Genomic DNA, 21,397 nt, shown 5'->3' on the forward strand with positions numbered 1-21,397 from the left:
AAAACTGAAAAGAAAGCGTTATTATCACATCAAAATACCTATCAAAATAATAATTCGTCAGAATAACCATAGGTAAACCCTTGGACTAAAAGATTTTAGACCACCAAATGGCCATTTGCCAGTTTCGTTCCTTTTGCTTTTTGTTTTCTCTTTTCTCTCCTTCGTGCCTCCGTTTGTGGGAGAATGCCGGGATGCCGGTACACCGCCGTGCGGCAGTAAAGCAGATGTGGTGAGCGGTAAACGTGGCTAAACACTTGCCGCTGGTCACGTAATTGTTTCCTGCACCATCGTCTCAAAATCCTCCTACGAAGAGCATTCTTCTCTAAGCCGATTTTTTAGTAGAACATAAAAAAATGGCGCCCCAACCGAAACCACAAGAAGTTGGACACCTTTATGCTGGTGACTACGTTCCCAACCAAGACCGAAGTAAGAGAGGAGTTAACGCGATTTTATTGGGACCACCTGGAGCAGGTAAAGGAACACAGGTATGATCGATGAGGTTTCGTATTTCTCGCTTATGATGTTCACATTCAACAGGAGGATACTAAAATATGTTTCTTTTTCCTCGTGCCCTCAGTGTCCTCTATTACGGAAGGAATACTGCGTTTGCCATTTATCAACAGGTACCTTCGATACCCACCACGGGTTCCTTGATTTTTATATGCCTTATTACCTCAACGATAGACTAAACAGTTTTCGAATGAGCAAGCGGTATCTGATAACGGCGGCATGTTCTGCAGTTTGGGCAGCTCTGTTTGACAGGGAAGTGAACTTCCAGGAAAAGGCTGTTGTCGCCAAGTTGTGGCAGACCTAGGATTCCGACGTTTCGGCTTTAAATTTGCGCATACTATCTTTGGCCGAGGTTGCGTCTGAGTCAGTTCATTCACAAATGTGGTGATCAGATGAGAGCTGAGAGTAGACATTCCTATTTGTCTAAACATTTAAGTGCCAGATATTTACGTACATTTCCTAGTGGTTCTTACTCCACAGGCTCCATATAATACACACTGTGCATAATATACTGGCATATCTGCTTGGTTACCCTTCCTTTTTTTTTTCTCTCTCTCTCTCTCTGATTGTACTTCACATTTATCACAGTAACTCTATCAAATTCCTTGAGTTTATGGAGTATCCAGAAATCTTTTATGTTTGTTAAAAGACGAACTGCACTGAACAACCTGCCAATTTTCTCAGGCGAAAGCTCAGAAATATAGTTATAACCATGAGGAACTTCTAAGGAAAGGTCACTTGTATAACAAGCTATGTTTGCTCTTCCTGAATGTGAAGGTTAGGGATCTCAGAGTCACACTCTTATTATTGAACGTAAGATATTATTGCAGTGACCCGACCGAACTTAGTTTCAGCTATTACAATGGTGCATGCTTGTATGTATCTCGAAACAGTGCACGAAGAAATTGCTAATTTCTGGATTGCAGGCGACCTGTTGCGAAGTGAGGTGAACTCTGGCTCGGTACTAGGTCGACAATTAAAGGATACTATGCAGAAGGGAAACCTTGTGAGTGATGATGTTGTTGTCAACCTGGTCAAGAAGAGCTTGGATACCCCAGAATGCAAGAACGGATTTCTTTTGGATGGATTTCCCCGAACAATTACCCAAGCAGAGAAGGTATTGGAAACCAAATTGGTGCTGTCTCCACCAAGATTTTGCTCTCCACCATAAGGGGCAGACGTATACCTTACACTAGGCGGATTTAAGCATCGCACTGAAGCGTTGGACGCAAATATATTTGGATGTGATACATGATAAGAGCTCTTCAGAAGCCCTCACTGCAAGATCCACAATACCTGCTCGGCTTATCATCTCTCATTCTAGTCTACAGGTGTGGTGCAATCTAATTGCTTGATGACACGTTCAAGTGTCTTTGAAGTGCCGAAATACCATTGATTTCTTCAGTATCCGGGGATGGCAGCAATAGTAATACGTTGTATTATAACACGATGTCTGTAATACTTTTGAGTATTGTATCTGTATTACACAAACGCTCTGTCGCAGACGAGGCAACTATTTTATTTGACTAAAATAAAATGTGGGTGGGGAATAACTGTCCCAGATATTAATGAGATTGTGTAATTTCTGCATTTTCTTTCGTGATAACTTGCAGGTTCAGTATCAGTACATACAAGAATCTCGCGTAATACACAGAAGTCTTAGTATATTACGCATTTTAACGCCTTACAATCAACGTATTACTTTTTAGATTGATGTTTTGTTTTATTTGTTCTCGGAAATATTATGTACATTCTATTAAAAAATTACTGTTATTGCCCACCCCTGCTGAGTATACTATGAATGTTGGGCAGCATGTCATAAGAAAATCGTGAAAGATGCCACCTTTAAATTGGTACGAAAAATCTTGGGATTTGTAAATTCACCAGAGGGATTTCAGGAGCCGCCTTCATTTCACGGCATCACTAAAGGAAAGTGCTCTAGGTCGCTGAGTTTGGTGTTTTTGTGCATCGTGTATTGCGGCTGTGTGTGTAACACAAACACTGCTATTTGCAGCTGGATGAAATGTTGAAGAAGCGGAATAGTCCATTGGACTCTGTGGTAGAGCTGGCAATTGATGACAAGCTGCTCGTGAAGAGGATATCTGGACGACTAACACACGTACCTAGTGGCCGAACGTATCACGAGGAGTTCAACCCACCCAAGAAGTACATGACAGATGATGTAAGTATTTCACGCTATTTTTAAAGCAATGAGGGTGGAATACTTGTCAAGAGGAGATGGAACCATGATGTGAGATGGGAAAAGTGAGATAACAGGAGTGCAGCCAGTCCCTATTCAAAGGCACACTATATTTAAAAAGAAAAAATCGTGCAATAAGTGTAAATACATTGAAATATCGATCACAAAATTTTGGCATGCAAGTGAGCTGAAACCGAAACAAGCTCCAGCGCTGGGAGAACAACATGCATTTCGTGTCGGAAGGCCACGGATCTACAGGTTTTCTCTATGATTTTAATCCAAGCGCCATCGAAATTAATCCATATGACATGCAAACTTTATGGGGCACGGATTACTTTAGCTGGAACTTCGATTAAAATCGCCGGGAAAACCTGCAGTGCCTTTAAAGGTGATTGGAGTATAGTCACTGATCTGGCGAAATAAATTTTTTTTGTGGCTTGTATAAACCGTAAAAGGCGAAGGTCGTGTTTTTGTTTGTTTGTTTGTTTTGTTTTTGTGCAACTGATGTGTGGCTTATTTGTGTAGCGAAATTTTATGTGACTGTTTTCACATTAAAAAAAAAATAGGGCCACGGTAAATAATGACTGGCTGCAATTCTGCTACCTCATATTTCTACAAAAACTTTTACATACAAAGTTAATTTACGGGTTTTATGTGAATAGTCATCTATTGGTTACAAAAATCTGTCTGACAGAATGTCTGCCTAGCAGTACAAGCTGCCTGTAAGAATGGCATCTGTGCTGCTCTTATAGCTCTTTATAAAAAGTCTGTAATGGATAGAAAGGCAACCGGTGTATTGATAAAATAGTACTTCATTTGAAGCTGTTTATTCATTTCTTGTTTGAAACGCGTCAAACTGTTTGTGTGGCAGCAAAACAGGATTGCAGTTCTACCTTAAAGACCCTTGTCAGTAACCCAATCAAACCTTATCAGTGACACTGTTGGGAGCTCCAGCAGCTCAAGAATAGCTGTCATCCAGTGAAAGGTAACAGAAAGCGTAACAGAAGTAGAAACAGTATTGTACCGAAAATATAGCAGGTAACTGTAACAGAAATTGATATCGCACACTCAGAGCACCTGAAACAGAAAAGAAAATTTACGGTAATAATTTGGGCACTGCAGGACCCAAATTATTCAATCATTTAGTGTATCACTTAGGAGAAATTAATTGGGCAATTAAAACTGAAATAAACTATTAAACTGGAGCATATAAGTAAAGAAACCATAAAATTAGAAACAAGACCAAGCTCAATTGTCTCACGATACAAAGCCCCGAACTATCATTATATTATTCATATTAGCTGTTCAAAGGAACAATGTACATATATGTAATATATTTTTTGGAACAAAAGTTGTCTGTTGTGTGCACGTGTATCCCTAAAGTCTTCAAAATAGATTTCAGATTATACTATTCCTAAAGGTATTAAGTTTTGTTACAGTCTCAAAGCTTACTAAAAAAAACAATAAAGAAACCAACAAGGGGTTGGGGCGGTACCGAAAACTACAATGGAAATGAAAACAATGGTGGCGGTAACTGAAACGGAAGGCAAATACGTTCCAGTAACGGAGGCAGTAATGGAAACGAAAATGATTCTCTTACCTTTCCCTGCTGTCATCGTAATGTGATGCAACTTTATTTCCTCTTACCTAATTTATCTGCCCTTGGAAAGTAGCTCAAGCTCGTCTTTCTTCTTTCAGGTGACTGGAGAGCCACTAGTACGGAGGTCCGACGACAACGTAGAAGCTCTCGAACGTCGCTTACAATCGTACCACAAGGTGACAACACCGTTGGTCTCTTACTATCAGAAGCAAGGGCTGCACACGCGAATTGACGCCACAAAGCCTCCGAAGGAGGTTTTTGAAAAGATCAAGGGCATCTTTGATGCAGCAAAGAAGAAAGACTACGTCATGTTTCTTTGATGCTCATGATCTTTGGCAATTGCTGTGGCTGATAGCTGGGTAAATAAAAGTTATTTTGAATGGCAATGTCGAGTCAGAGTGTTGTGTTGTTACTGGGGTGCTATGCATAAGTATTGAAGAAAAAAAAAGTATTGTAAAACTGCATCGCATCAGAAAAATATGTATTGTTAACGGATGCTTTTGGTATTCCATCAAAGTGTGTTGTCATCTAGACTGTGCCTGTGGTATAGAAGTAAAAAAAAAAAAAAACGTGTGGTGTTCAGGCAGGTTTTTCATGGATGCAAGTCAGCCAAATTCACAAGGGCAAGCTGAAAATGCAGGAGAACTATATCCAGGCAATCTGAAGTAGTGAGAAAAATAACCAGGCTGTCTTCTGGGGCTGATGTTTCAGACCAACTGGGCCAATTTGCAAAAGCTCTATTGTTCACCTGAAAAGCTGAAAACCCCTTTGTAATGTGGTTTCAAGTGGAAATTTTTTTGTAAGCCACTTGGAATTGCAAACATTTTTCGTGTCTCTTGCTCAACGAACCTATCAAGCTCACCGAACAACAGTTCTGGTAATACAATTTCATATTCATGTGATGTATGATGAGTGGAAACATTCCCACAGTATAAACAATCATTTTGTATGCATGCACGCGCGTAAAATTGGCGTTTGCGCTCGGTGTTTGCGGTTTCGGTTTTGTGAGTATTCTCGAACTCAAGCTGGTTGAAAAGGTCGATGGGTGAAGGCTACTCTTGTCAACAGTGGGTTTCTGTTTGTTCTGGCGGTCACGCCGGTTAATTTCTGCTTAGTTTATAATCCGGCAGTTAAGCACCATGGCAAACGTTTCCTATCACATTGCAAATCTTTTGGAGAAGGTAAATATACACGCTTCGTTCCTCTATTACGCATGTACTGCTGACAGAAAAAGGGTTTTGAAACGTTGCCACTCTAAGCCTAAGCTCTGACGAAGTTCTTTTTGAAATTGTATATCTCGTTTACCAACAGCAATAAATTGCGTTAATGAACGCACCATGGAACAGAATAATTATTGCAGCCATTAATTGATGGCGGTCTCGCATACTACTGTTGTATACCGCAGTTGCCGGGTCCTAACGTGCCCGTGTCTGCTCATCGAAAGAGTACACTGAGAAAAATGATACCCTTGACAACTTTGCTCGATGTAACCATTCTAACAATAATGTGACTTGAAATAATGGACTCCATGTTCAGGATACCCAGTACACCTTCTCAAGAGACTCCATAGTTTTGGAGAACTTCCCAGTATGTCTAAGTAAACAGAACATCACTTTCACATCTCGCGTTTATGGGTTGCTCTCCCAAAGCTTGCCACAGAGCTCTTCTGCTCTGTGTCGTTTTTTTGTTCTCTTGCGAAAATTCGAGTAATTGTGTACAGATGATAGCGCATGGCGTGAACTGCTGCTTTACAGATGACATCGAGTGACAAAGACTATCGGTTCATGGCCACGAATGACCTGATGGCGGAACTGCAGAAGGATTCCATTAAACTAGACGAAGATAGCGAGAGGAAGGTTGTGAAGATGCTCCTCAAACTCCTGGAGGACAAAAATGGCGAAGTTCAAAACCTCGCAGTAAAATGGTTGGTGTAATCACTGTACCTTTTCTTTTTTTGCGATGCAATTCAGGTTGTAATACTTTTACTTTTCTGTTTGCGTTCAAATGCAGCTTGGGTCCTCTCGTAAACAAGGTGAAGGAGTATCAGGTAGAAATGATAGTCGAGAGCCTCTGCAACAACATGGTGTCCGAGAAGGAACAGCTGCGTGACATTTCCAGCATCGGTAAGAACGATGCATGTTTTTGGGTAAAAATTCAACTACCGTATTTTCCGGTGTATAACACGCGCGTTATACAGTAAAAGAGTGCTCTGAAGAGGTCTTGCGCGTTATACGTGGAAATATTTTCCTGGAGAATTCCTTTTGAGGTCGGTGACATACAAATTCTAGCCTCTTCCAGGGTGCGCACGGCTTGACGCTTTAAAAACTTATCTGTAGGAAAGTGCTTCAGTCTTCCGTCAGAATCACAGCGAATGATGCCTCCGAAATCCTGAAGAAGCTATGAGGCTACGATTGAGAAGGGACGCGAAACCGAAAGCGGAGAGGAGACTGAAGTATACTATGACACACACTCTGTCGCACCAGAGTTTAACGGCTTTGTCTAAATGTGTTTCAAATAAAGCATGCACATATACGATACACCGCCTGGCTTTATTGTACGGTGCGCGTTATGCACTGATTTTTTTTTTCAAATTCGGCCTTTTTTAGGGGTTCCCGTTATAGACGAGTGCGCGTTATACACCGGAAAATACGGTAGTTTGGTCACACCAATCATGGGAGGTATCGTTAGATTCTTCTAGAAACAGCATGCCATGTTTGGGAGGTGACACACACACTGTGCACACATTCAGAATATGCGCATGCTCCGACACGCTTCCTAATTGAAATGTACAACCACCACTCAGGCCTGAAGACTGTGATAAACGAGTTGCCCGCAGCAGCAGGGGGTGGGGGAGGACTGGCCACCGCCGTCTGCAAGAAGATGACCGGTCGGCTCAGCGCCGCGGTGGCCCGCCAGGAAGACGTGTCCGTGCAGCTGGAGGCCCTCGACATCCTGGGTGACCTATTAGCTCGCTTTGGAGCCCTGCTAATGCCGTACCAGCTGGCAGTGCAGGAGTCCCTGCTTCCGCAGCTGGCCTCGCCCAGACTTGCTGTGCGCAAGCGTTCCATCGCAGCCATTGGTTAGTCTTCAGAATGATGTATATTCTCGCGTCTGTTGTTGGGTTATCAAAAACATTGCACAAACATGTATGCATGCCGCTTGTTTGTAGGCTATCTCGTGATGAGCTGTAGTCAGGGTCAGTTCAACAAACTAATGGAAACGCTGCTGGAAGAGCTTGCAAAGAACTCGTCTACGTCAACCACACGTACTTACATACAGTGCATTGGGACAATCAGGTGCGGTACAGCTACACTCTGCACTTTGTACGCAAACATCCTGAACGTTGTCGTGCTTTCAGCCGTCATGCTGGCCACCGTATTGGTGAACACTTGGAGAAGGTGATGCCATTCATGGTGGAATATTGCAAAGTCGAAGATGATGAGCTCCGGGAGTATTGTCTCCAAGGCTTTGAGAGCCTGATTAGACGTTGCCCCAAGGAAATATCACCTCATGTGTCCACAGTAAGGCATTATTTCTAAACAATGGTGAGTGCAATTCTATGGTGATGTCAAAATTTTCGTTCTTGCACGTTATAGATAGTGAGGATATGCTTGGAGTATCTCTGCTACGACCCGAACTACAACTATGATGATGAAGAAGATGAAAACATGATGGACATGGACCGTGGGGACACGGAAGGGTAAGTTTGAAATCTGTAATTCGGGGAGAAATCGGGCGATAATTGTGCCTTCGGGTGTTATCTGGGGTTTTTGTTTCTCCTCTTGTCTATTAAGTCATTTCCTAATCTCTGTTTTTTGTTTTTTTGCGTGTCTATGCCTTCGGGGATTACCGCTGGCTGTAAGGGGATTACCTTCCAGCGGTAATCCCCGAAGGCATAGACAGTGTTGACACCCATGGGTGTATTGCTGGGAACGAAGTGACCCGTTCTTACATGTGTTACACGTGGCGACCTTTGTTCGTCTTCAGTGGAAACATCACTTGAGGATTTCATAGTGACTAGAATTCGGGGAGAAATCTGGTTTAACCCGAATTGGTCGGAGGTCAGTTCGGGGGGGGAATAACCGGGCGGAATCGCGTTTAACCCGAAAAAGTCTCTCCCTACTTGTACTCCACTGTACCTGCGATGCTGCGCACAAAAGTTGCAAACTCGACCACGCTGTATTGACCATATTGTCAAGCACAGCATTGAACTTGTGTTGTAGCGAAAGCGAAGAAGAATACAGCGACGACGATGACATGAGCTGGAAGGTTCGGCGTGCGTCTGCCAAGTGCTTAGAAGCAGTTGTGGCCACACGACATGAAATGCTGACAGAATTCTACCGCGCCATATCACCCGCCCTCATCGCTCGGTTCAAAGGTAGATTTATATCGCGAGCCCTCGCATCAACGGTTGAAATAGCGCGCTGACTAATCCTTCATGCTCTGCAGAGCGAGAAGAAAATGTGAAAGTGGACATCTTCCATGCCTACATGGCACTCCTGCGACAGACCCGACCCGCAGTGCAAGCCGGGGGGGATGCGGGGGACATCGTCGAAGGGGACGACAGCCCTCTGGCCCTCTTGAGGTCCCAAGTGGGGCCTCTGGTGAAGGCCCTCCACAGGCAGCTGAGAGACAAGGGCCTGAGGGCACGCCAGGGTTGCTTTGCTCTGCTCACCGAGTTGGTGGTCGTGCTGCCGGGAGCGTTGGCGGACCACGTTCCGATGCTCGTGCCGGGCGTTCAGTTCTCGTTGAGGTCAGTAGGGGAACTAAGCTGCATCAACGTGTGGCATCTCGACCGCTGTTTCACCTCCATCCTGTGGTTGTACTCGCAGTGACAAGAACTCCAGCTCCAACATGAAGATCGACACCCTGGCGTTCCTCAACTGTCTCCTCATCCATCACAATCCTGCCGTGTTTCACGCACATATCGGTGCTCTTATTCCCGTGAGTTTGATTGTCGTCGTCTTTTTATATTTTTTTTTCACTCATTTTATTCAAGTTGCCAGCTGTGGGCTCTTTTTGTTCACTGCCACTTCTCTCACCCAGCCAATCATCAGCGCCGTTGGTGATAGCTTCTACAAGATCACGTCTGAGGCCCTTCTGGTGCTTCAGCAGCTAGTCAAGGTCATTAGGCCGCTCGGTAAGCAATTCCAGAAAATATGAAACTGAGTTCAGTGTCCTTTGTGTCACTTAAAACCATTTGCTTCACATTGCAGATCAAGAATCGTCATTTACGTTCGACCCATACGTGCAAGATATCTACCACTGCACTTTGGTGAAACTCAAGGCAGCTGACATTGATCAAGAGGTGAAAGAGAGGGCCATCACATGCATGTGAGTGTGAGCTACCATTCAGGTGTATTACTGTCAGGGTGTCGAACCGAACCCGAACCCGAACCGAAAACCGTACCCGAACCGTAATTTTTGCCGGAACCGAACCCGAACCGAAATTTTCATGACACTGTTGAACCCGAACCGGAGCAGAACCGTAAAAAATAATAGCGGTAACCGGTTCGCAACAAAACGGTTCGGACATAAAAGAAGTCAGCATAAGAGTTCCTCGCTATCCCCGAACGAAGACACATTGGTATCATCATCACGCGCCTATATCATAAATTTCAGAAATGTTCACCTAGCAGTCAGACGACGACGTATAGTAAGTATACCTTCAGCGTCTTTTTAACATGTTGAAGCGCAGTTGTCCTTGTGAGTGCCGCGGCTAGCGCCCCACGCACGCTGTGTGGCGTCTACTCTTCAGAGACCAGGTGCCACGCGGACGAATGAAACACGAATGGAGTAGGCCAGTTATATAGCTCTACAGGACGAATATGTGATCAAATAAGCGCCCAAGATTTCCCTTTACACGTGAGCAGCACAAATTAAACAAGTCAGAAACATGAGAAGTGGAGAAGGAGCGTACGCAGAACGGTGCCTGTTTGATTGGTCGTGCTTTGAAAAGTAAATGTGGTTCTGCTTATTGGTAGCGCAGTTGTGTCGTCGTGACACATTGCCGTTGTGTTGTGGATTAACAAGTACACTTCTGTGAGCTCGGACAGAGTAAGGCTTGCAGGCTTATTTTCGACATGCTTCAGTACGGTTTCAGATCGATTCACGCTGCGAAGGCAGTTTGCCGGCAAGTACTGTCGTCTATGTTACGCTGTCCATCTTATTAGGCTTCCTTTAAGTGTATCTTGCTGGCACTGTGCGTGTGAAAAAAGATATTTTGGGAACAGAAAGTAGCAGGACTACACCGCTTCAACAGCGTGAACTCTAGTTGCAATAAGTGTTCATCCATTTCTCATTTCTCTCACTTTAAAGGGCTACCTCACCGCTAGAGACGTCAATGCAGACAACAGCAGTAAGCTATTAGCCACGCATTTCCTGATAAAAGCAGTTTTATGGAACATATATAACGGAGGCGTTGAACCGGTTCGCGAACCGGTTCGGGGCTGCGAACCGGTTTGCGAACCGGTTCGATTTCTGGCCTGGCCGAACCGGAACTGAACCGGAACGAAATCAAAACAACGCGAACCCGAACCCGAACCGAACCCGTATTTTTTGCGGTTCGACACCCTGATTACTGTAGAAGTAATAGTTTTCGTGAGGATTCATTGTGCAACTTTTTACAATCGCCATTTTCTCGCCACTTTAAAGTCCCGCAAAATATTTGTTAGCGGTGGCGGGAAAGTGGAGAAAAATTGTAACTCGCAATATATGAGTTCTAAGTTGAGCTGGACTATGTGTTGCAATTAATTACGGCACTTTGGTACATATTTACCACCCTATGGCCACATTTATATTACTGACGCCGATTCTAGACTGATTCGAACATTTCACCGTTCCGGTCTCATTCCCAACTCAATAATGTATGTTTTACGGTAAAACCTCGTTCATTCGGATCACACTGGGCCCAATCTGAATGTCGAAATATTGAACTGTCGACAAAATAACTGTAAACGTATTTTTATTCACGACATATTAATTTTCGCGAATTTCGCGACCCCTAAAAAATTGCGAAAGAATCTCGAAATAAAATACACGCGAATAATTTCGCAAATGACTGAATGCGCGATTCACAAAAATTAATACACTGCGAATAAAAGTACGTTTACAGTATAAGGTGTACCTGCCGATATGAAGGTAACTTTATTTTGAAAAGAACTGGGGAGAATTGTTTGCTTTTGAAAGCAGAACTGCAATGTTAAAAAAAAAATTTTCTTTATTGCTGTCAAATGCTCGACTGCACTCGAGCCTCCAGGAGCATTATACAGGGGTGCTACGGCTGCGCCAATTGCGCAATTTTGATACAAGGTTGATTTCTTGCGCCATCGTGCGCCGAAAACGTGAAATCGGCGGAAATTGCGCCATAAGAGCAAAAGTCGAAAACTCTCAGCTGGGTGCACCCCTCTGGAGGCCCGGCGGCGGCGGCGGGGCCGCCGAGCTGATCTCTTTTTTTCGCCGTGGGTTCGAATAATGCTCATGTGCAGAGTGCTGCACCGAATATAAAAACTAAAGAGGGTGAACCATTGCAGAACATGAGACCAAAAAGTTCTGTTTAAACCAGAGAGATTTTAGAGCGTTTTTGGTCGAAAAGCAGACTTTGCACCGAATTACCACGTTGGCGGCGTGCAGACGTTTTTGGCCGCCGGCGGCGCGCACCTCTACCGCCAGGGTGTCTCCTGCGTCTCCTGCTGTTTGTGTGGCGGGTGCCTCGGTGGCGTTAACTGTATGCAGCGACAAGCGTAGGTGTGTGTCAAGATAAGCAAACGTAATTAGCTCTTCCACATATATTATATAGCCTTACCCGTAATGCTTCCCAGTTGCGTCCCTTATCAATAAATTCAATGCAATATACTGTTGTTCGAGACGTATGGGCGGCCGCGCTGTTCACTGTAAACAGCGCAGCCGCCCAAACCGAAAGTGTAAATTACACTTTCGGTTTTCACAAGGGTGGTCCCAGTTCCGACTTTTGTGGCAATACCTTGGCTAGCTTTGATCGCATATTACGACTGTTTTTTGCTTTGTTGCTTAGTTACAACACAGAGATCGCTTTTCTGAGCTTAGTTGCGTGAGAGATTCGCATAAATTTAATGGTTGCGTTTGTCGCCGCAGGTCGGAGCACCAAATTCAGTTGAACTGTGCTAAATGAAGCGGATTCCAACAATGACCTCATCAGCGTTTGGTGCAAACCAGAATTTAAGGACACTGATGCTGTGTGCGTCCTTTGCAACGTCGTAATTTCGTGCGCTCAGCATGGCGTGGCTGCTGTTAACTTTAACTTAACAACGTTTCCTAACTTTCTTCACCGAGTTATGCTTTCTACTTTGTGTCGGACACACTCATGGACTTAATACATGCGGAAATGTATTAGCAGAGTCCTTTCTTGTTAACACGGACTAAGGCTATACCTATGCTTCTTCAGATGTGGTTATTTTCCTTGGTGCCATTAAAGATGTGAAATGCTGTGCTCCAAGTTGATCCAGGACATGACATTTTTGTGCTCCAGTATGCTCCAAAGTATGCAAAATTACTGCTCCAAGGAGCTCCAAAACTCAAATTGAACTGCTCCAAAAAGTGCTCCAAAATCAGTTTTGCCCGTAGCACCCCTGAATTTATAACAAAAGTCCTCCAAAACAGCAAGGGCTTCCGCGGCCTCTGTAACGGCGCACCGCGGAGGCGGCAGCTTCACAGTTCTCATCCGATGCCGCCTTGTCATTATCATTAGAGAGCGGGTTTTAAGGCACTAAATAGACGTGTTTTAGGCGCCTAAAAAGGCACTAAAAACGTCCCAAAAAGGCGTGAATTTTCTCGAAATAGGCACTATCGATATTGCACTACCGGCATTACGAGCGATGCCGCGCGCATTGGTTGCTTTACGGTAACATGTCACTCTATCGTGTGCACTTCAGTGGCAATTGCTGCTCAGAATAAGTATGCTCCAATTATAAATTCTGACGTGATTCTTCGTTTCCACTGCAAAGATTCCATAAAGCCACAAGAGAAATACGAAGAAAGATATTATGGAGATTTCAGCGTCCAGAAAACCGCTCAGATCGCGTGGCACTCTTTCTTTTGGAAAGCACCGTGCACGCATCTTCTTATTGAAAGCGTGAAGACAGTAGAAAACAAGCACCAGTTCAACGTGTTCTGGGGTGAAATTCTGTAGCACAGCTGCAAGGGCAGATGCGGTGTTGCACCGTGTACAAGGAATGCAGGCGAAAAATAATCTTCCTGCCACGGGGGAAGACACTTGCATTCTGTGATGTAGCGCGGCAAAGCGTGTCTGTCTGTCAAAAAACTATGAAATAAACACGAAACAGCAAGTAAAGTGCCCATTTAGGCACTTATCGTCGTCTGTTAAAAAAAAAAGGCACTAATCGAAAAAAAAGGCAAAAAGGCATTAACATTAGGGTACTAATGGGTCCCCTTCGACTTGATTTGTGCTTACAACATCAAAAGGCATCATCTGTACGGCTCCCAACGAAAAGGCATATGCCTGAAGATCCGCTCTCTGATTATCATACGTACCTCCAGTTGCGGGCATGCTGATGTCCGAAGGCACTTTTGTTTGTCCGTGGAGCTTCTCACCTTCGACGGCCCTGAGGCTCTGTGACTCATCGTTCTCTACGTGTGTCATCGACATACTTTTCTTCACGTCATATTTCCTTATTACTGCTTGCGACCAGCAGCCCGGCTCAGCGGGTTAAGGCGTCGTCCCGCTCGTTGGTGGTAGTCAAGGTCGTGTGCTAAAGACTGGGAGGTGGTGGATTCGAATCCTACCACGGACTGTGCTGTCTCAGGTTTTCCCTGGGTTCTCCGAAGACCTTCCAGACTAACATCGGCTCGGTTCCCCCTGAAGTCGGCCCAGGACGCATACTAACCCCCCACTCGTTCCTGCTGTCCTCTCTCCATCTGTCCACGTCTGCACGCTGTTCATGGCCACAGTTGCTTTTTTGGTGCTAACATGGAATTATTACTGCTTGTCTAGAAACGTGATCCTTCAGGGCTTTCCACTTTCATTGCGAGATCCTTAGTCTCATTCTTCTGGCGCTTCCCTAGAGTTGCCGTGACACTGATTACATTATGATACTCGTAACCATAGCGATGCGTACTGCGCCAGCTTTTTCTTGTTGTAGTGTGGCACCACCCTTTCCCTTTTTTCTGAGCATTCTGACGCCCGGTGTTTGCGCAAGTGCATTTCTCTCAAGTCGTGACTGTCCGCATTACAGTCTGTGCACGTGCAACTGCTTCCGAATTAATGAGTATTTGACGTAGACTAATATAGACATCTGCTGGGATGCACAGGTAGTCCGAATTTCCAAATTCACAGGAGGCAAATTAAGGGAGGTTTTACTGTATTGTTCACATTCGGTCCACCAAGGAAAGGCCTTATTCTTCGCGAGTGTCAAGGAGACACTGATTATTTCTGATATTCTGGCATATCCTCAGCCTTCCAGTATTCTGACCCAATGAGCCCGGTTGTACAACCATGTGGAACATGCATCACAAAGTTCCGCTAAATATTACCGAAACATCCTTCTTAGTGAATTCACAAATTATTAAGACCACAAAATTTACCACTTTTACGATAGTACTTCCTTTTGCAACTGCATTCAAACTTCCACTTCTCTCTGTCAGGGGCCAGATCCTGTGCTACTTGGGTGACCGGCTTCAGATGGAACTGCAAGTGTGCCTGCCCATCTTTCTGGACAGACTTCGAAATGAGATAACCCGCCTCACAACTGTCAAAGCACTCACAAAGGTTGCTGGGTAGGCATTGTGCAGGAAAACGCTCAAACTTGCTCCGGCACTCAAAAATTTGCTTTTGTAGTGCTTAGTACTCCACTATACTTGCCAGTGCCTTTGCTAAGTGAACTTGTTTGTTTCAGGTCTCCCCTGAAAATTGATCTGTCTCCAATCCTGGTTGACTGTATCCCAGTGCTGGCGTCGTTCTTGAGGAAGAATCAGCGTGCTCTAAAGCTAGCAACCCTGACATTGATGGATTCCTTGGTTAAGAATTATAGTGCGTGAAATTCACCCTTTTCAGATGCACCTATGTGGACACATAACTGTGGCAAATGGCTGAGTAGGGCCTGACTTTTTTGGGTTATATTTTTCTGGAACATTGGGGGGGGGGGAGTAAATATCGTGTTACATTTTGCTTCAGTAATTCGGGTGTAACTGGGTTGAACTGCACCTCATTCAACTCAATTCTGGGAAAATCGGATTGAATCAGATGTAAATCTTCGGTTTACTCAGCATAATACACATGACAGACCGATAGACAGAGAGTATCAATGCTTAGCCCGTGCATATATGAGGCAGGGTCTCTGTTTTGACAGTTTGTATGAGCATATTTATGCATTTACAACACAGTATCCAAAGTTCTGGGCTAGTTGTGATGACTTCGGATCCCTCTGGTCTAGCGGTTTTCGGGGAAATATCCAATTAAACCCTGTTTTTGCTGATTTCCATAAAACTGGGGTGGGGGTGAATATCGGGCGTAATCGGGTATAACCCTAAACAGCCAGGCCCTAAGGGCAAGCTGAGAGCTCTGAAACCCTAACAGAACCTATTCTTCCGTCGATATTAGGTACGAACTTGTCCGCCGACATGATAAGCATCGTGATGAAAGAGCTTCCTCCCCTGATTAGTGAGTCAGACCTCCACATATCTCAGGTGAGGTTGTGTTACTTCACGGCGTGGACGTCATAATCATTATCCTCCATGTTTCTCATTCTGTTGTCTCGTTGTGCTGCAGTTGACATTGAACTTGCTGACCTCAATCTCGCGAGTGCGTGCGCAGTCTCTCACCTTGGTGTCGTCAGCCATCTTGCCGGAGATTTTGGTCCTAGTCCGCTCACCCCTTCTGCAAGGTACGTTAAGCATCATAACAGTAGCACATCTTGCTTGAACTCACAAGCAGAGCGTCAAACCGAAACCGAAAAGCAGAGTTAACCGTAATTATTAGCTGTAACTGAACAGGAACTGAGTCGTAATTACTAGCGTCATCTTGGAGCTGAACCGGAACCGAACCGATTACCGAACTTCGGTTACTGGTTCGGGATTTGAGTGGTCTGCCTGCCTATATTGGTGGCACCTCGCTCGGGGAAGGGGTGAAAGGGGGTCCTGTTGGTCGAAAAAAACAAATAAATGCCGGTTCCGAACCGGTTAATCGAACCAATATATCTGAACTGCAGAGCTGAACCGGAAGCGGAACCGAACCTTCATGGCCGAACCCGAACCCGAAACAAACCAAAAAAACGTTTCGGTTCGACGCTCTGCTCACGGGAACTCCATAATTGAAACTCTTGTCTTGCCCTGCACAGGTGGAGCATTGAATGCAATGTTAGAATTCTTCCAAGCTCTCGTAGCATCTAGTTTACCTGGTCTGAGCTTTAAGGACCTCCTTCAGGTGAGGACATAGTTTCTGTTTGTTTTGTTTTTTTTATTTCCTTCACTTCTGTGCTCTGCTTATTTAAACTGAGCATGTACGGATTGTTTTCAGAGGTTGACGGAGCCTGTCTATCAAACTGGAAGTGGCGTTGCGCCCATCCACAAACAGGCCTTCCACTCTATGGCAAAGGCCGTGGCGGCACTCACCACGCAGTGCCCTGAAGAGGCTGTCCCTGTTGTGCGTCAGTTCTTGCAAGATGTACAGGTGAGCTCGGTGACATTCAGGAACGGCAGTGCAGACTCCTCCCCTTTTTTGTGTGTGTGTTGGGGTGATTTACGATTCAGTGTTACATTTTCAATTTTGCTTCCATACTAAAAGAACTGGAGTGCAGATTCTGTACAGCTCTTTGCCCTGCTAGCCATCGGTGAAATAGGAAGGCACACGTGAGTTTGCGCTCCGAGCGTGCCGTGTGTCTTTATTTCCTCCCTCAGTTAACTGCCGATGCCTTTTGCAGCGATCTCAGCGGAGTCGATGATCTGATGCGTCTTCTGCTGGACTCCTTCTCCTCACAGAGCGAGGAGGTGAAAACGGCGGCCTCCTTCGCGTTGGGTGAGTTACCACCTGACAAATGACTCAACCTGCTTTTTTTACTGAAGTTTTTTGTAATGCTTAGTGTTTGAACTTCGTTTCTTTTCTTTGCTGTATCAGTTTAGTGGCATTTCTTTCATTTCTCAGGCAGTGTCAGTGTGGGCAATCTTTCGCAGTACCTTCCGTTCATTCTGAAGGAGATCACTGAGCAGCCTCGCAGGCAATACCTCCTCCTGCACTCACTAAAGGAGGTACGAGCCATAATCTCTCCCACCGTAACCTAACAGTGGCAAGACACACCTGTCAAAAACAATTTTTTGATATTTTTTTTTAGGTCATCAGCTGCTTGTCCTCTAGTCCTCAAGCGGTACAGACCCTCGAACCATTTGTCGAGTCTATCTGGTAAGGCAGAAACTTTTTTTGGTTAGTTTCCGACAGGTCCCCCAAGGTCGCCATTTCCCCATGTATTTGTTCCTATCCCGATGCGTGCAATGCCGGAGGCCGCCCTTAGATACCCCATTGTTACCAGACGTTGGATTGTAGCGCACTAAAGATCCAGTTGAAGCACAATCCAAGCCAGGCCAAGTCACCGAAGGAGAAAGGGACGACTGCGCCTGGTACGTGATGCACGCAGCCGTGCGCTCTAGATCCTTCCGATCGCTCAACACGTTTAAAAACGGGGCCCAAAAAGATGAAACACGACACAGAAAGTTGTTTATACGCGTTTTATTTGGACACACAAAGACTAGATTCATTTGCAGAAACAACAAAAACATTTTGCCGCTAAACTTAGCGCGCTGAAGTGATCCGGAACGGCAACAGTGGGGGGTATCTAGTGGCGGGGCCTTCTTCGTTGCACGTTTTTCCGAGGTGAGTTTTGGTTTTGAGGGACCTGGTTTCCGACATGTTGACAAAACTGGTCTCTGCCAATTGTGTAGGAACCTGCTGCTGCAGCACTGCGAATGTCCCGAAGAAGGAGCGCGGAACGTCGTTGCGGAGTGCCTCGGACGCCTGGCACTTCTTAAGCCGCAGGACCTCTTGCCACGCCTGGAAGCCTACCTGAACGCTCCGTCTCCGCTTGCACGTGCCACGGTCGTGGCAGCGGCCAAGTGGACCCTGGCGGAGAAGCCGCGACCGCAGGTGGATGCCCTGCTTCGACCCCAGCTGCCTCGTTTCCTTGGTGCCCTCGGCGATCCAGATTTGGGTGTGAGGAGAGTGGCCCTCGTTGCGTTGAACTCGGTCGCTCACAACAAACCCGCGCTCGTGCGCGATCTCTTGGACAGCCTACTGCCGAGGTTGTACGGGGAGACGAGAGTGAGGGTATGTCGCAGAAAAAAGTAATTTATTGTTAGCATAGACAGTCTTTCTTGAGAGGTAGCGGAACGCTGAATTATGACCGTGTCGTTACAGAATGAGCTGATTCGAGAGGTGGAGATGGGACCGTTCAAGCACACCGTAGATGATGGATTAGACATACGAAAGGTGACCCATATCAATTGCATTCATGTGCTTTTTATTTGATATTTATTTATATTTTTAAAAAATCTATGAGAGCAGCATAGATGCCAATTTTGGGGGGGTGGGGGGTGGATCATCGGCCAGGTCGACATTCTGTTGAAGAGAGTTTGCAACTCGAGAGCTGCAAGGGAGCATGCAGTATGTTTAGAGCCTGAAGTTTTCAGGAAATATTTTTTCTAAATTTGGGAAGTAAAAATCGGGTAAATAAACACATGCTCTAAACTCATGCAAATTTGGATGGAAAAACTTCCAGTACGCTAAATTCGGGGAGAAATCTGGCTGAGTTACTCAAATTAACTGAACTTTTTCCGTATTAAATGATGTAACTGCGTTTGCTGCCAAACAAGTTAGTGTGCATTCCTACAGATGTCTCGGTAAGGGCAATTTGCCGGGTAAAAATCTGGTTTCGCCCTAAAGAGACCTTTAGTTCGAGGTGCAACTTCGGGGAAGTATTGGGTTAAACTCTAAAACTTCAGGCTCTAAGTATGTTTAGAAAATACAGTGACTGGCACCAATTCTGGTATCTCACATTCCCCCAAAAGCCTCTAGTTAAAAGGTTAAATGATTGGGCTGGTCAGCCACCGAGTAGTTACATGTGCTCCTCAGCAGAATATCTGCTTGGCAGGAAAAGAACAGTATTTATGCTGCTCTCATAGCTTTTTTTTTTGTAAAAGGCAAGATTCATTTCAAATCGTGTGTAGCACACATGCTGCAACAACACACCCTGCCTAACGTTTACAGGCTGCGTTTGAGTGCATGTACACCCTGCTGGACACATGTCTGGAGCAGCTGGACATCTTCGAGTTCTTGAACCATGTGGAGGACGGCCTGAAGGACCACTATGACATCAAGATGCTCACCTATCTTATGCTGGTGCGCCTTGCCTCCCTCTGCCCTTCGGCCATCCTCCAAAGTATGTGCTGCAAGTCAGGAGGGCGGGGGCTTCCAAAAATGTTCCGCGCGTAAACACTGATCCGTCCTTGCTTAGGGCTAGAGCGCCTGGTGGAACCGCTGAAGACTACCTGTACCAGCAAGATCAAAGCCAACTCTGTAAAGCAAGAGTTTGAGAAACAAGATGAGCTGAAACGTTCGGCCATGCGAGCTTTCACTGCCCTGCTTGCCATCCCAGACGCAGGTTAGTCCTAGGAGCTCGCACGTTCTTTTTGTGCATGCCGCATTTGCTGACCGTGTTGCACTGCCCCTTTTCCAGACAAGAACCCGTTGATGAACGAGTTCCTCACCCAGATAAAGTCGACGCAGGATCTCCAGGCCCTCTACGAGGGAATCCAGAAGGACACGAACAACTCTGCGGTGACAGACAGCTCTAACGTGATGGACATCAGCTGAGGGCAACTGTAAAACCACTTTTCCCCCCACAATTCTTACTCTTGCCACCAACCACCTCTCTCTTGCCAGTGAAGTTTGGGGAAGGGATCGCAGCACCAGTGTGCGTTTTATACCGAGCTCTTGGGAAAAGCTTGCAAACCTTACCAAAGTGAGACGTGACACTGCACGGAACACTTCGGGTGCACGGTGTAGGTCATTGACTCGAGGTTGTTTCCGTGTGGCTGTGTTCGACCTCGTTGCTGAAAAGTAGGATGTGGTGGCCCTTGTATATTTGCAAAAGTTGTATTAAAGATCATGCTTTTGAATGCTGCTGGTTTAACTAAAATTCGGAGTACGATGAAAATGACGAAGAAAAAAATAGCAGGAAATCTCATTATTCAGTTTGCTATGTAGTGAGTTAATACAGTCTTGCGAGACTTTTGCATGGCGTTAGAATGTGTGTGATCTGTGTTTACATTGCAGAAGGTTGCCTCCACTTTCCTGTCATGAAGCCTAGAGATGTATCTCTGATTGTGGTGCAGTGGAGCAGGCTTGCTTATTCACTGACGCTGAGTACAGAACCCTTTCTCATACATAGAACGCCATATTTTAACAACCGCATCATCGGAGGAAAACATGTCCCTGGTTGGTTCATTTTAGCTCAAAATCATTGAACAAAATTGGGCTTTGCTGTAATGCATTGTGTTGTGTGTGACATGGGCAAAAGAAATGGCATCGACCGCAAATAGTGTGCACAGGAGCGGAGCCTTCGAGACAGCAGGTGATTCGAGGCAGGCGGAACTTGAGAAAAGAACCCTGCATTTTATCTGGGCTCAAAGGGACATCGCCTGGGACATTTCTCTTATCCTGGTCAATCTCATCGCTCATCGCTCATACCTGTAGATAGGTTTTAACTACCACACACTCTCTCTCACATCTTTCCCATAATCATCTCCGACACACTCACCATAGTTTTGGCGCTCTATGGCCTTCGTTGCCTTTGTGCCATTAAACGCATAATCAATCAATCAATCACATCGCCTGGGGCCGCTTGGTTGCCATCCAGTAGACCTACATCTACATTTTATTTTTATTTTTCCTCCTCTAAAGAGTGTGTCATGACTCGCAGGTGTTGGCACTTGTGGCTCCCGCTCACTTATGGTGAGCACATGGGGGGGAACATGCTCATGAGGGAGTCTTGCCAAAGCATTGTGTATCCCAATCCTACCCGTTTCCAAGCTTACATACCTTGAATATG

At 45.4% G+C, this 21,397-nt stretch overlaps 2 protein-coding genes across 2 annotated transcripts; both read left to right on the plus strand.

The window, feature by feature from the left end:
• The first annotated feature begins 135 nt into the window (after nt 1-135).
• Nucleotides 136-4,696, plus strand: LOC135393937 (adenylate kinase-like). Its single transcript, XM_064624297.1, has 5 exons — nt 136-485; nt 578-623; nt 1,437-1,627; nt 2,525-2,692; nt 4,409-4,696. The coding sequence occupies exons 1-5, from the start codon at nt 354-356 to the stop codon at nt 4,628-4,630; spliced, it is 759 nt and encodes a 252-aa protein (XP_064480367.1). The 5' UTR covers nt 136-353; the 3' UTR covers nt 4,631-4,696.
• Nucleotides 4,697-5,350: 654 nt separating this feature from the next.
• On the plus strand, nt 5,351-20,465 carry LOC135393938 (cullin-associated NEDD8-dissociated protein 1-like). Its single transcript, XM_064624298.1, has 27 exons — nt 5,351-5,491; nt 6,065-6,234; nt 6,321-6,433; nt 7,114-7,389; nt 7,480-7,606; nt 7,669-7,831; nt 7,907-8,010; nt 8,534-8,688; nt 8,760-9,063; nt 9,143-9,254; nt 9,357-9,450; nt 9,527-9,644; nt 14,949-15,080; nt 15,200-15,333; nt 15,904-15,989; nt 16,072-16,186; nt 16,640-16,725; nt 16,819-16,980; nt 17,086-17,150; nt 17,222-17,316; nt 17,443-17,546; nt 17,630-17,697; nt 18,234-18,615; nt 18,706-18,777; nt 19,555-19,726; nt 19,802-19,948; nt 20,024-20,465. The coding sequence occupies exons 1-27, from the start codon at nt 5,450-5,452 to the stop codon at nt 20,158-20,160; spliced, it is 3,735 nt and encodes a 1,244-aa protein (XP_064480368.1). The 5' UTR covers nt 5,351-5,449; the 3' UTR covers nt 20,161-20,465.
• Nucleotides 20,466-21,397: the final 932 nt, after the last annotated feature.

The sequence above is a fragment of the Ornithodoros turicata genome, chromosome 5 (assembly GCF_037126465.1).
Source record: "Ornithodoros turicata isolate Travis chromosome 5, ASM3712646v1, whole genome shotgun sequence".
In the NCBI taxonomy this organism is placed as follows: Eukaryota; Metazoa; Arthropoda; class Arachnida; order Ixodida; family Argasidae; genus Ornithodoros; species Ornithodoros turicata.

Bases quoted from the DNA above. Each gene is read 5' to 3' on its own strand.
- LOC135393938 (XM_064624298.1), top strand. From the start codon at position 5,450: ATGGCAAACGTTTCCTATCACATTGCAAATCTTTTGGAGAAG. The intron at 15,990-16,071 runs GTGAGGTTGTGT...GTTGTGCTGCAG, and splicing joins CAGACCTCCACATATCTCAG to TTGACATTGAACTTGCTGAC. The intron at 16,981-17,085 runs GTGACATTCAGG...CCATACTAAAAG, and splicing joins AAGATGTACAGGTGAGCTCG to AACTGGAGTGCAGATTCTGT.
- LOC135393937 (XM_064624297.1), top strand. From the start codon at position 354: ATGGCGCCCCAACCGAAACCACAAGAAGTTGGACACCTTTATGCTGGT. The intron at 486-577 runs GTATGATCGATG...TCGTGCCCTCAG, and splicing joins GAGCAGGTAAAGGAACACAG to TGTCCTCTATTACGGAAGGA. The intron at 2,693-4,408 runs GTAAGTATTTCA...TTCTTCTTTCAG, and splicing joins AGAAGTACATGACAGATGAT to GTGACTGGAGAGCCACTAGT.